Source organism: Oncorhynchus mykiss, chromosome 10 (assembly GCF_013265735.2).
Source record: "Oncorhynchus mykiss isolate Arlee chromosome 10, USDA_OmykA_1.1, whole genome shotgun sequence".
NCBI lineage: Eukaryota > Metazoa > Chordata > Actinopteri > Salmoniformes > Salmonidae > Oncorhynchus > Oncorhynchus mykiss.
Window position 1 is genome coordinate 68,798,231 of NC_048574.1, and position 14,802 is coordinate 68,813,032.

Consider the following 14,802-nt stretch of genomic DNA (forward strand, 5'->3'; position numbering starts at 1 on the left):
TACTCTCTCTCTCTCAAATTTCAAATTCAAATTCAAATTCAAGCTGCTTTATTGGCATGAAAAACATTGTGTCAATATTGCCAAAGAACCAATGTATACAATATACATTGTAACAAAATTATAAATGATAGCAAATAATAATATAAAATGGTAGTAAATAATAATACAAAATTAAATACAAAAATAATAACAATAAAATGGTAACAGTCTACAGTAAACATTAATAATTATAGTAATAACAATAATAGTAATAATAAGTTAGTTACTGTTTACTATGCAGATGTTATTATTCAGTGTCCCTCAGGCTATGGCAGGAAAATACATATTTGGCTGCAAGAGGAGCCATTGCTCCTTCGCCCATGAGTATTCTTAGTTTTTCCTCTGGGTTCAATTTGTAAAAATTTGGAATATATGTAGTCATTTCTGTGAATAATGAATCTCTTTGTGAGGAATATTTATCACGGTAAAGGAGAAAGTGCATCTCTGTCTCTACCTCCCCTGTCATGCATCTCTCTCTCTCTCTCTGTTTCTGTATGTGACTCTCTCTCTCTCTCCTCTCTCTGTTTCTGTATGTGACTTTCACTCTCTCTCTCTCCTCTCTCTGTTGCTGTATGTGACTCTCTCTCCTCTCTCTGTTTCTGTATGTGACTCTCTCTCTCCTCTCTCTCTCCTCTCTCTGTTTCTGTATGTGACTTTCAGTCTCTCTCTCCTCTCTCTGTTTCTGTATGTGAAACTCTCTCTCTCCTCTCTCTGTTTCTGTATGTGACTTTCACTCTCTCTCTCCTCTCTCGGTTTCTGTATGTGAAACTCTCTCTCTCTCCTCTCTCTGTTTATGTATGTGACTCTATCTATCCTCTCTGTTTCTGTATGTGACTCTCTCTTTCTCTCCTCTCTCTCTCCTCTATCTCTCTCCTCTCTCTGTTTCTGTATGACTCTCTCTCTCTCTTTCCTCTCTCTGTTTCTGTATGTGACTCTCTCCTCTCTCTCTCCTCTCTCTGTTTCTGTATGTGACTCTCTCTCTCCTCTCTCTGTTTCTGTATGTGACTCTCTCTCTCTCTCTCCTCTCTCTGTTTATGAATGTGACTTTCACTCTCTCTCTCCTCTCTCTGTTGCTGTATGTGACTCTCCTCTCTCTTTTTCTGTATGTGACTTTCACTCTCTCTCCTCTCTCTGTTTCTGTATGTGACTCTCTCTCTCTCCTCTCTGTTTCTGTATGTGACTTTCACTCTCTCTCTCCTCTCTCTGTTTCTGTATGTGACTTTCACTCTCTCTCTCCTCTCTCTGTTTCTGTATGTGACTCTCTCTCCTCTCTCTCTGTTTCTGTATGTGACTCTCGCTCTCCTCTCTCTGTTTCTCTATGTGACTCTCTCTCTCTCCTCTCTCTCTTTCTGTATGTGACGTTGACTCTCTTTCTCTTCTCTGTTTCTGTATGTGACTCTCTCTCTCCTCTCTCTCTCTCTCCTCTCTCATTATGTGACTCTCTCTCTCCTCTGTTTCTGTTTGTGACTCTCTTTCTCCTCTCTCTGTTTCTGTATGTGACTCTCTCTCTCTCTGTTTCTCTATGACTTTCACTCTCTCTCTCCTCTCTCTGTTTCTGTATGTGACTCTCTCTCTCCTCTCTCTCTCCTCTCTCTGTTTCTGTATGTGACTTTCACTCTCTCTCTCCTCTCTCTGTGTCTATGTGACTTGTACTCTCTCTCCTCTCTCTGTTTCTGTATGTGACTCTCTCTCTCCTCTCTCTCTCCTCTCTCTGTTTCTGAATGTGACTTTCACTCTCTCTCTCCTCTCTCTGTGTCTATGTGACTTGTACTCTCTCTCCTCTCTCTGTTTCTGTATGTGACTCTCTCTCCTCTCTCTCTCCTCTCTTTGTTTCTGTATGTGACTCTCTCTCTCCTCTTTCTGTTTCTGTATGTGACTCTCTCTCTCCTCTGTTTCTGTATGTGACTCTCTCTCTCTCCTCTGTTTCTGTATGTGACTTTCACTCTCTCTCTCCTCTCTGTTTCTGTATGTGACTCTCTCTCTCCTCTCTTTCTCCTCTCTGTTTCTGTATGTGACTTTCACTCTCTCTATCCTCTGTTTCTGTATGTGACTCTCTCTCTCCTCTCTCTGTTTCTGTATGTGACTCTCTCTCTGTTTCTGTATGTGACTCTCTCTCTCCTCTCTGTTTCTGTATGTGACTCTCTCCTCCTCTCAGTTTCTGTATGTGACTCTCTCTCTCCTCTCTCTATCCTCTCTGTTTCTGTATGTGACTCTCTCTCCCCTCTCTGTTTCTGTATGTGACTCTCTCTCCCCTCTCTGTTTCTGTATGTGACTCCTCTCTCTCTGTTTCTGTATGTGACTCTCTCTATCCTCTCCCTCTGTTTCTGTATGTGACTCTCTCTCTCCTCTCTGTTTCTGTATGTGACTTTCTCTCCTCTCTGTTTCTGTTTGTGACTCTCTCTCTGTTTCTCTGTGACTTTCACTCTCTCTCTCCTCTCTCTCTGTTTCTGTATGTGACTCTCTCTCTCCTCTCTCTATCCTCTCTGTTTCTGTATGTGACTCTCTCTCTCCTCTCTCTATCCTCTCTGTTTCTGTATGTGACTCTCTCTCCTCTCTCTCTATCCTCTCTGTTTCTGTATGTGACTCTCTCTCTCCTCTCTCTCTCTCTCCTCTCTGTTTCTGTATGTGACTCTCTCTCTCCTCTCTGTTTCTGTATGTGACTCTCTCTCTCTCCTCTGTTTCTGTATGTGATTCTCTCTTTCCTCTCTGTTTCTGTATGTGATTATCTCTCTTCTCTCTGTTTCTGTATGTGACTCTCTCTCCTCTCTCTCTCCTTATCCTCTCTGTTTCTGTCGGACTTTCACTCTCTCTCTCCTCTCGCTCTGTTTCTATATGTGACTTTCACTCTCTCTCCTCTCTCTCTGTTTCTGTATGTGACTCTCTCCCCTCTCTCTCTGTTTCTGTATGTGACTCTCTCTCTCCTCTCTCTCTGTTTCTGTATATGACTCTCTCTCTCCTCTCTCTCTGTTTCTATATGTGTTTTTATCTCTCTCCTCTCTCTCTGTTTCTGTATGTTACTCTCTCTCTCTCCTCTCTCTCTCTTCTCTGTTTCTGTATGTGACTCTCTTTCCTCCTCTCTGTTTCTGTATGTGACTCTCTCTCCTCTCTGTTTCTGTATGTGACTCTCTGTCCTCTCTCTCTGTTTCTGTATGTGACTCTCTCTCCTCTCTCTCTCTTCTCTGTTTCTGTATGTGACTCTCTCTCCTCTCTCGCTTCTCTGTTTCTGTATGTGACTCTCTCTCCTCTCTCTGTGTTTCTGTATGTGACTCTCTCTCGCTCTCTGTGTCTATGTGACTTTCACTCTCTCTCTCCTCTCTCTGTTTCTGTATGTGACTCTCTCTCTCCTCTCACTCTGTTTCTGTATGTGACTCTCTCTCCTCTCTCTCCTCCTCTCTGTTTCTGTATGTGACTCTCTCTCTCCTCTCTCTCCGTTTCTGTATGTGACTCTCTCTCCCCTCTCTTTTTCTGTATGTGACTCTCTCTCCTCTCTCTGTTTCTGTATGTGACTCCTCTCTCTCTGTTTCTGTATGTGACTCTCTCTATCCTCTCCCTCTGTTTCTGTATGTGACTCTCTCTCCTCTCTGTTTGTGTATGTGACTCTCTCTCCTCTCTCTGTTTCTGTTTGTGACTCTCTCTCTGTTTCTCTATGTGACTTTCACTCTCTCTCTCCTCTCTCTCTGTTTCTGTATGTGACTCTCTCTCTCCTCTCTCTATCCTCTCTGTTTCTGTTTGTGACTCTCTCTCCTCTCTCTCTCCTCTCTCTCTGTTTCTGTATGTGACTTTCACTCTCTCTCTCCTCTCTCTGTTTCTGTATGTGACTCTCTCTCCTCTCTCTCTGTTTCTGTATGTGACTCTCTCTCCTCTCTCTCCTCCTCTCTGTTTCTGTATGTGACTCTCTCCTCTCTCTCTGTTTCTGTATGTGACTCTCTCTCTCATCTCTCTATCCTCTCTGTTTCTGTATGTGACTCTCTCTCCCCTCTCTGTTTCTGTATGTGACTCTCTCTCCCCTCTCTGTTTCTGTATGTGACTCTCTCTCCTCTCTCTGTTTCTGTATGTGACTCCTCTCTCTCTGTTTCTGTATGTGACTCTCTCTATCATCTCCCTCTGTTTCTGTATGTGACTCTCTCTCCTCTCTCTGTTTCTGTTTGTGACTCTCTCTCTGTTTCTCTATGTGACTTTCACTCTCTCTCTCCTCTCTCTCTGTTTCTGTATGTGACTCTCTCTCTCCTCTCTCTCTCCTCTCTGTTTCTGTATGTGACTCTCTCTCTCCTCTCTCTATCCTCTCTGTTTCTGTATGTGACTCTCTCTCTCCTCTCTCTCTCTCCTCTCCTCTCTGTTTATGTATGTGACTCTCTCTCTCTCCTCTCTGTTTCTGTATGTGACTTTCACTTTCTCTCTCCTCTCTCTCTGTTTCTGTATGTGACTTTCACTCTATCCTCTCTGTTTCTGTATGTGACTCTCTCCTTTCGCTCCTCTCTCTCTGTTTCTGTATGTGACTCTCTCTCTCCTCTCTCTCCTCTCTCTCTGTTTCTGTATGTGACTCTCTCTCTCCTCTCTGTTTCTGTATGTGACTTTCACTCTCTCTCTCCTCTCTCTGTTTCTGTATGTGACTTTCACTCTCTCTCCTCTCTCTGTTTCTGTATGTGACTCTCTCTCCTCTCTCTGTTTCTGTTTGTGACTCTCTCTCTCTTCTCTCTGTTTCTGTATATGACTCTCTCTCTCTCCTCTCTCTGTTTCTGTATGTGACTCTCTCTCTCCTCTCTGTTTCTGTATGTGACTTTCACTTTCTCTCTCCTCTCTGTTTCTGTATGCGACTCTCTCTGTTTCTGTATGTGACTCTCTCTCTCCTCTCTGTTTCTGTATGTGACTCTCTCCTCCTCTGTTTCTGTATGTGACTCTCTGTTTCTGTATGTGACTCTCTCCTCCTCTCTGTTTCTGTTTCTGTTTGTGACTCTCTCTCCTCTCTCTGTTTCTGTATGTGACTCTCTCTCTCCTCTCTCTCTGTTTCTGTATGTGACTCTCTCTCTCCTCTCTCTCTGTTTTTGTATGTGACTCTCTCTCTCCTCTCTCTCTGTTTCTGTATGTGATTCTCTCTCTCCTCTCTGTTTCTGTATGTGATTCTCTCTCTCCTCTCTGTTTTTGTATGTGATTCTCTCTCTCCTCTCTGTTTTTGTATGTGACTCTCTCTCCTCTCTCTATGTTTCTGTATATGACTCTCTCTCTCTCTTGTGGTTGACTAGAAGGCAGAAACAGGGCACTCTTTCTCACATTGCTCATGTTTCTATTTTCTCTCTACCTGACTGTCATTTCCTTTGTCTGTCTTGAACTTCCTGCCCTGGGCTTTTTGTGCTCAATCTTCTAGACACCTTTGCAGCTGACCCGGCCCAAGGCACTGCATGCCAGGGATGATGGGAAGGCCTAGCCAAGATAGGGAGAAACCATGCATGCGTCTTACTGTCCTCTCCATTGATTGGTTTGTTTATGCCTCACTCCAACCCCTGATAGGCCCACTCAATCAAGACTAAAACCTTGATGCCTTGTCAGAACAGTTTCTAAACTGTAGTTTGTTCCAGTCCAGTTTCCACGCTTTCATGCTTCAATGACTCAGAGACTACAGTGACCTTCGATACAAATTGAATCTTCTTCTCCCCATGTAAGGACCCTCGGATATGGTTGTAGCATCTGTTACAAGCAGCTTTATTGGGTTATAGGGGACTGTTTAAAGTGATTGTGATGAATGAATCAGGTCCCTCAGTATAGGTGGCGGTGGCCAAGCCAAAGTCTCCACTACACAGCCCCAGCAGCTGTTAGATGTCACTATGGCTCAGGGCTTTAATTTATTGGCTGGAGTCATGATTCTGAACACCAGTCACAAAATGGCCGCCATCGGTCAGTTTAGGATAGGTGTGCATTAGTTGCTCTAGTGCAGTTGCAGCCTTTTGTGCTTCCTGAATGGGTCATGAGAGTTTTAGGAAGTGAAATGGGTTTGAGTAGAAAAGAAAATGGTTTCTCTGAGGAGAAAAAATAAGAAATTATTTTCAACTTGATATTTCACAGAACAAATAGTTGTTACGTTTTACACTCTCCCTGGGCAAATCATCTCATTTATGGAGCCATTCTTTATTGACTCCAGTTTGGTTGTAATATTCATGGCTCGTATACGTGTCAAAAACCAAGGTTCTTTCAATCCCAATACCACAGACACAGGCAGACAATATATTTATTTTTTCTTAGTATCAAAAGGGATAAAGGATAAAGCAACACAGAACAAAACACAAGGACATGCCTGGGCACGCTCACACCACATGCACGCGAGAGTCCACAGTTGTTTAGCTTGGAGCATTCGTCGCTTCGCCGTTGGCATCACAGGGTTCCGATGCGGTAGTCATTGCCTTGGCAGTCTCGTCGTAGCAGGCCCTCGTCTGGAGACGGTGGAGAAAGCTTCATCAGTAACGTCATCAAATTGCAGGTCTGTTGTGCGCAAACTTGACCATTGTGGAAATTCTGTGCAACTTCCAGTGCGCATTTACTGTGAGCACTGAGGCTGTACCCACTTTAAGGTACAGTTTTAAGTGTCCATGTACCAAAGTGGCCTACCATCAATGGATAAAATGCATCCCATAACATTTTAACATGGAAATAGCTCTTCTATCATGCAGCCTACAGTAGCAGGCAAAGTGTGGTGTTCAATGTAGGCCTACATTCCATGAGACTTTTGAAAAAAAACATTAACCTGTTTAGCCACTTGTTCTTCAGACAAGGAGGTGACTGAAAATGTTGTTGTTTGATGCAACAACAAAAAAACACTTTACAAAATAAAAATGCATTATTATTCCCATACCATTATTCCAGAGAATCAAACAAATGTATGCTACCCTCTGCCTATGGCTTGAATATGCTAAGTAGCCAAGTCTTAAAATACAACACTTTAAGACAACAGAAAAGCTCTTTACTACTCGTTTTTCAAATATGTCTAGAAATCTGCACGTTTGGTGCTCTTGTAGGAAGCAATCAGTCCCTTATTGCTGACTCCCTGGGCTAATAACTCACTAACTAGCAAAGGAAATTAACAAAATGTGCACATGTGGCTACATGCAGCTTTTGTTTGGATCTCAAAACAAGCGCTTCTACTACGGGCTACTCATGCTGAAAACACAGTCCAGTTCAAAGTAAATGACAGCTCCGATTTTTTTTTTTATGTCGCACAGTTCTGTGTAGAGTACGGGCTGAGTAGTGTGTGACAATGCAATAGAATCCTCCTAGAATCCTATGTGTTCTGTTTTGGTATGTTGCAACTCTAGATCAGTGCTCACCAACCTTTTCTGAGTCAAGATCACTTTGAGTCAAAATGCACGCCGAGATCTACCGCTCCAAGTTTCTTTTTACATGACTTAAAAACTTGTAAGCCTATGCAACATTAACCAATTAAAAACAGTACTGTAGCAATGACTTTTGTGCAGTAAGTTATAGACCCAATACATAATAACTGCATATTGGCTTTGCTTGAATTGCACTTCCAATGCATTGTTTTTCGGGCCATTTTTTTTACAATTGTATTTCAACATTTGAGGTAGGCTATGTAATCACACAGGTAATAGATCCGTGGTTGTATTACTTGTGAAGCACAGCAGAGTGAGCATACATTAAAATCATGAGCTTTTTATTTTATTGGGCTGATGGTGCCTGCGTCTGATGCTTAGTCTCGGCGGAGGGAGAGAGCCACAGACTGAGGGTCTGCCTCTCAACACCCCACCGCTCTTCCTTTCCTCCACTGACCAAAAAGGGAGACCGTCTTCCAGCTGATGGTGTCTCACGGCATTATTTCTGCCTAATGCACAAATTCATGCTGCTACTCCTCGAGTATGAACAGAGAAATTGAAAAAGTCCTCTATTAAAAAGGACTCAATCTGCTAATAATAACAAGAACGCAAGCCTGTAGATACACTTTCCTACTCATTCATTACTGCTGCAGTGCTTGTTTTAGCGCTGAGTGGAAATGGGAAGAATGTGCATTTTAAAAGTGTTGAATACAAAGTCTTGACAATGCTGCGTAAGAACGTAGACATGAACATATAAACAGCAGCTCTTTGCTGTATGCGTTGACAGTCTCTCTCTAGTCATGGTTTTAAACGTTTTGAAATCTCACAGTATCAATTTTGCTGTAGCTTTCTTTTATGCCTGCTAAGTTACTGCAGACATGGTCATCTGAGCCATCCGATTGGCCAGCGGTAGGCCAACAGTGCACTTGATTTGCTATCTGGGCCCGCCAGGAAGGAAGAGTTTGCACCTTCAGACACCTGAAATGGTTCAAAATGGCAACATTTAATCCACCCGGCGCACAGGGCAGCTGAATCAGGTGCACCTTCCTCCAACAACCCAAGGCTTTATCATTGGGTTTTTTACAGAAATGTTTGGTGATCGACTAGGAATGTCTTGAAGATCGACCAGTTGATAGCGATCGACCGGTTGGTGACCACAGCTCTAGAAAATTGAGTGAAGTTCAATCTTATGTTTCTCTCTGTGGGCTGATGTTTCTGTGCACACAGCTTGGTCACACTCATCCGGTCCACTCTCCCCAGACACTGTGGCTGAGCACGGCCTGTGTCACCTGTCCTCTTCCATTGCTAGCTTGAATCTGCTGAACAATGCTCCTCTCCTCTGGTGTGGGGGTTACGACTCAGGTCGCTGACTAACACTCCTTATCACAGCTAGACAAACACTGAAAAGGAGGTAAACCAATTCAAAGTAAAGGAAGTCATAATAAGTAAGGAAATAAGAAATAAACCGAAACACCACACGATAGGATACATATTTAAAGCACTTCTAGGTTAATACATTCAAAATAAAGCACACATTGATGGAATAAAGTTGAAGGACTAAATTGAGTGACTTGCATTTCATCACCCAGACTAGTATGAGTAATTAGTACAGATTTGTGTCACTTTGAGACATGTTTGGAAACTGAAGAAGGGTTACAAAATAAATCAACCTTAAATGCCATAAACCGCTTCCTTAATAACTAATTGTTTTGTGAACGATTCCAAATACGCGACAGGCACTTGAAAGACATACCTCACTGATTTTTTTCCCCTCATGTTCATCAACTCCAGAACCAATGCACGTTCATACCAGTGTTTACTTTACAAACGGCATCCAAGTGTCCCTTTAAGCACATCATTTTTTTGTCTCTTTAACGAAGCTGCTCTGATTTAAGCACTGTCACAAAAAGTGAACTCTGGGCCAATTAGTAGATGAGGACAGTTGAGCGGGGAGATCGCAGGCGGGCAGAGCAATCTGTAGATGCTGTTCAACACCAACTCCAGAACCGAGGAGGTGGAGAAATCGTGGGAGGATGGAGGAGAGGAGCTTATTTACTGTCCATCTTCTTTTTCTGGCAGCGCTCCGCAGCAGGCAGCTACAAAGGTCATTCGAGGTCAATCACAGTTCTAACAGATAGATTGTAGCTGCGCTGCTCGGTACAACCATCTTGTCAGGAAGGCAACTTCTGTTCGCGCGCCCGCTTGATTTGAACCAAGTTCTCCTTAACCTGCCTTTAAGCTATAATGTTAATTATCACTCACTCACTCACTCACTCACTCACTCACTCACTCACTCACACACACACACACACACACACACACTGATGTCAGAAAACTGTGAAAGCGTGGTATTTTAAAGATGCCAAGTATATGACATATCACCCCCCATCTGTGTGCAAGCTACAGTCTGTACAACTATGACATCATCTCCCATCGCTCCCACACATAAATCAATTACCTTAAAGACATTCTCCAGCTATTTGTTTTACTTTTACTGTTGGAAAGCGATATCCCAAATATACAGTGTGGAGAACAAATTAATGCAAATTAATTACTTAAAAATCATACAATGTGATTTTCTGGATTTTTGTTTTAGATTCAGTCTCTCACAGTTGAAGTGTACCTATGATAAAAAATTACAGACCTCTACATGCTTTGTAAGTGGGAAAACCTGCAAATACGTGTTCTCCCCACTGTACATACAGTGAAGTACACACACTAAAAGGCAAAAAAAATGTTTGAGCCAAATAGTGTTGTTTTTAGCCACAGCTGCAAACTCCAAGGAGCTGGTCTGATGGGGAGATGTGATGTCATCAGCCTCTCTCCTTTCTTGAGGAGCCATAGAGAACAAAAGAGGATACCTGGACCACCTATTGAGATGTGCCTTTTGTGAAGTCTATCACATGATAAATGATCTGCAAATGAGACTGGAGCAGGAGTTTACAGCCTTGCATGGAGTATTAGGAGTAGGACTTTAAAGCCTACACTGTTTAAGTGCAATGTTTCATTATGGTAAGGGGCTCAAGCAATCTGGAAAGTGTACCTAGGTGGGCCACTGTAGCCCCGTTGCAGGTGGTGGTCTGCTAGCTGTGCAACAGGTGTTAAAAACAACGACATGCTCATCTCATTTTCTCCATTATAAAGCCGAGGGAACGAGCGGCTCGATCTGGGCTGACCATGTTTACTCAAAGTTAGGGTGACTTTCCAGAATGTTCTCTGTGTGGTGGAGAGGGGGATGAGGGATGAGTGTAAAAGGAGGGAGAGGAGGTGGGTTGGGGTGGGGGGGGTACCAAGAAAGATAAACACTGAAGCAGATGTCTGGCATGGGTCCTGGGATCCATCAACAGACTTATATCCTCTCTGTGTAGCAAGGGACCGCCGTGTGTAAATGAGTCTCTGAGCGAGAACGCCACTGCTGCAGTTCCCCGAGTCCCTCTTCAGATCAGTCTCTTCTCCCTCTCCGTCCTTCAACTCACTATCCCTCCCTTCCTCTCCACGGGGTAGCATCCCCTTCTTTCTCTCTCCAGGCCCAGAGTACCTCTCGAGATCCCTCTCTTCTCCCTCTCCATCCCTCACCATCCCTCTCCTCTCCTTCTCTCCCCGGGGTGCCGTCCCCCTCTCCTCCCCCCTCGCTCTCTCTCTCCCTCTCGCACCCCAGGCTTTGGCTGTGATTATGATAGCCCTTAATTGTCCACTGGGAGTGGGACCAGGCCCAATAGCGCTAGATCTTAATACCCAGGGAGAATTGTTTGTGTGTGTGTGTGTGTGTGTGTGTGGTGTGTGTGTGTGTGTGTGTGTGTGTGTGTGTGTGTGTGTGTGTGTGTGTGCGCGACTGCCTGTGTGTGTGTGTGCGCGACTGCCTGTGTGTGTGTGTGCGCGACTGCCTGTGTGTGTGTGTGCGCGTGTGCGAGTGCCTGTGTGTGTGTGACGAACTACTGCTGGCAATGGATTTCCCATCAGATCATGGTTAGAAAAGTAATTGGGGCTCCCTAATATGAGAACGGTGGTATCTGTTCTGTATCTGTCACTGAAGGAGGGAGAACAATGACTTGACCACAATGTGCTGGGGTTACACGAAGCTTCATGCAACACCCCCAGCAACTGATAAGCAATTCATCTGCAACTTGGTGGCATCCAGATCAGTGGCAAACGTTTCAACTTTTGTGAAACTCGTTGCAAGCAACTCAATCAAAACGAATGCTTTTGTCGCGTGATCCATTCGACAGTACAGAACTCCGACCCAGTTGTCATGTCAACACAGCTGTCGCTTGATAGAAGCGACATAATTAGTTACGGGAGCTGTATAAATAGATATTGGCATCATGGCTAGTAAAGGTTTATGTATGTGGTTTGGCTGTCAATACATTTAATTTTTAAAGTAAACCCAGACCAGTTTCAACTAGCTAGCCTAAGCTTAGTTAGTTGCTAGCCTAAGCTTAGTTAGTTGCTAGCCTAAGCTTAGTTAGTTGCTAGCCTAAGCTTAGTTAGTTGCTAACTTGGTTAGTTAGTCGATAGCTAGCTAGCCAGCTAGAACAGTGCTGGCAGTTTCAATTTGGCTAGATACATTGTACAGACAGCATTTTTTTCTAAATCATTAACGAAAAGGTTCGATTAACAAATTATTTGTGAAAATCACAATGAGGTGAGTCACCCAATAAATGACTGGGAGTTTACATATGGAGTGTGCAACTCTTTTTTATTTGTATAGCTTATTGAATCACAATGTAATGCAACAGATGCCATTTGTTTAGAATTTTTAAACCACATTGTTGCATGCCATTTCAATGGTGTTTCAGTTGCTTCGTGTATCAGCAAAGTTGATTCAGATGATGTCTCTTGCAACTGCAACAAACATTTATTGAGAAACTCCAGCCTACAGTCTCTCTTGACCTCTCAGTCTCTGTTCCTCACCACCTCTTATTTACTCCATCTACACCTCTCTTCTCTGTCCCATTGGCTGCTCCATCTACACCTCTCTTCTCTGTCCCATTGGCTGCTCCATCTACACCTCTATTCTCTGTCCCATTGGCTGCTCCATCTACACCTCTATTCTCTGTCCCATTGGCTGCTCCATCTACACCTCTCTTCTCTGTCCCATTGGCTGCTCCATCTACACCTCTATTCTCTGTCCCATTGGCTGCTCCATCTACACCTCTATTCTCTGTCCCATTGGCTGCTCCATCTACACCTCTCTTCTCTGTCCCATTGGCTGCTCCATCTACACCTCTCTTCTCTGTCCCATTGGCTGCTCCATCTACACCTCTATTCTCTGTCCCATTGGCTGCTCCATCTACACCTCTATTCTCTGTCCCATTGGCTGCTCCATCTACACCTCTATTCTCTGTCCCATTGGCTGCTCCATCTACACCTCTATTCTCTGTCCCATTGGCTGCTCCATCTACACCTCTATTCTCTGTCCCATTGGCTGCTCCATCTACACCTCTATTCTCTGTCCCATTGGCTGCTCCATCTACACCTCTATTCTCTGTCCCATTGGCTGCTCCATCTACACCTCTATTCTCTGTCCCATTGGCTGCTCCATCTACACCTCTATTCTCTGTCCCATTGGCTGCTCCATCTACACCTCTATTCTCTGTCCCATTGGCTGCTCCATCTACACCTCTATTCTCTGTCCCATTGGCTGCTCCATCTACACCTCTATTCTCTGTCCCATTGGCTGCTCCATCTACACCTCTATTCTCTGTCCCATTGGCTGCTCCATCTACACCTCTATTCTCTGTCCCATTGGCTGCTCCATCTACACCTCTATTCTCTGTCCTATTGGCTGCTCCATCTACACCTCTATTCTCTGTCCCATTGGCTGCTCCATCTACACCTCTATTCTCTGTCCCATTGGCTGCTCCATCTACACCTCTATTCTCTGTCTCATTGGCTGCTCCATCTACACCTCTATTCTCTGTCCCATTGGCTGCTCCATCTACACCTCTATTCTCTGTCCCATTGGCTGCTCCATCTACACCTCTATTCTCTGTCCCATTGGCTGCTCCATCTACACCTCTATTCTCTGTCCCATTGGCTGCTCCATCTACACCTCTCTTCTCTGTCCCATTGGCTGCTCCATCTACACCTCTCTTCTCTGTCCCATTGGCTGCTCCATCTACACCTCCATTCTCTGTCCCATTGGCTGCTCCATCTGCACCTCTGTTCTCAATCTCGCTTCTGCCCTCTTTTCTCTCTCATTCCCGTAGTTGACACTGTCCACTCTCCCTCAGGTCTTCTGATGGTGTGTTGGCGGTGGGGACAGTGTTGGTGAGCCGTGTGAACATGGGGGAGATGGAGGAGGGGGACATGGATCACATCACGGCCGACGTGCAGCAGGCCCAGAAGGTGAGGACGTGTGTGTGTGTGTGAGAGTCGTTCCCCTCCAGATGTCTCGGCTAGCACTAATGCTTGCAGGATTAGTCTGTCACTGCTCAAGTGGCCCAATGAGATTCATCAAGCCCTTACAGCCCTTGGATCCTGTGTGTGTGTGTGTGTGTGTGTGTGTAGGGGGGGGGGAGGGGGAGTGTAGAGTGTGACGAGAGGGTGAGAGTGGGATAGGGACTCTTAGATACTGAATATGTTTTTATCACGTGTGTGTGCGTACGGCGTTTGCGTGTGTGTGGGGGAGAGAGAGAGCGCAAGCCAGAGAAGCCATTGGCTCAGACAGCCTGAATGCTGTGTGTGATTATGTGCACAAAGAGCATTAGAGAATTAGAGAGAGGGAGCGTCATACATCCTTCTTCTATTTGTGTGGTATAGTCGGCTAAACCCTATGGCCTTATAGCCTTCCTACGAGACTCACCTCGTCTGAATAAATGGCATCTCCCTTGTGAGACCATCCCACCTACAATCAACTATGCTGATCCACCACGACATGCTACTCTGCACCATCTGAGAAACACAGGAATGAGAGCGAGAGAGAGAAAGAGAGAGAGATGATATCTTCTTCTGAGATCGCCACGTACCTGAAGAGTGCTCAAACGTCCTCCCAATGGGGTGTTTTCACACCAAAAACAAAGTTTATGTATGTACTTTTCCTTCATTTGACTAGTTATTCCACCCAATGGGAATATTTAGTTTAGTCTAAAATATAATAATATGTGTAGCATATAAGCACTGTACTTGCAACAAGATGTCACGGTCTGACTTCAGTTTTCATCGTTTGTTTAGGTTTAGGCATTCATTCCGACTGGTTAAGGTTTAGGATTGTGTTAAAACTGGAAAAAAATGACTGCCCAGGACTGGGCTTGAACCCGCGATCCTCTGAACCGGAGCGCACGGTTTAAGATCCTCTATCCCCATCCACAAAGCCCTAGCAAGCCACAAACCTACTTGATGGTAATAGGCATTCACACTGCCCCTAGTGGATGGTATTGAAGGCATCTCCCGACATCCTGGGGTCCTGGACAAATGTGGAATACTGAAGTTGATCTGGTGTGAC

At 44.5% G+C, this 14,802-nt stretch overlaps 1 protein-coding gene across 14 annotated transcripts in view; it reads left to right on the forward strand.

Moving 5' to 3' along the window:
- The window catches only part of LOC110498435 (type II inositol 3,4-bisphosphate 4-phosphatase), a 243,404-nt gene that overhangs the window by 152,366 nt on the left and 76,236 nt on the right, over nucleotides 1–14,802 (forward strand). For all 14 annotated transcript variants that reach the window (XR_005034211.1, XR_005034210.1, XM_036933670.1 and 11 more), the window contains one exon: nucleotides 13,592–13,706. Coding sequence is in view for 12 of the 14 variants with exons in the window: in XM_036933670.1 (XP_036789565.1) it covers nucleotides 13,592–13,706 (115 nt within the window). In the remaining 2 variants the exon portion in view is untranslated. The remainder of the gene's footprint in view (nucleotides 1–13,591; nucleotides 13,707–14,802) is intronic.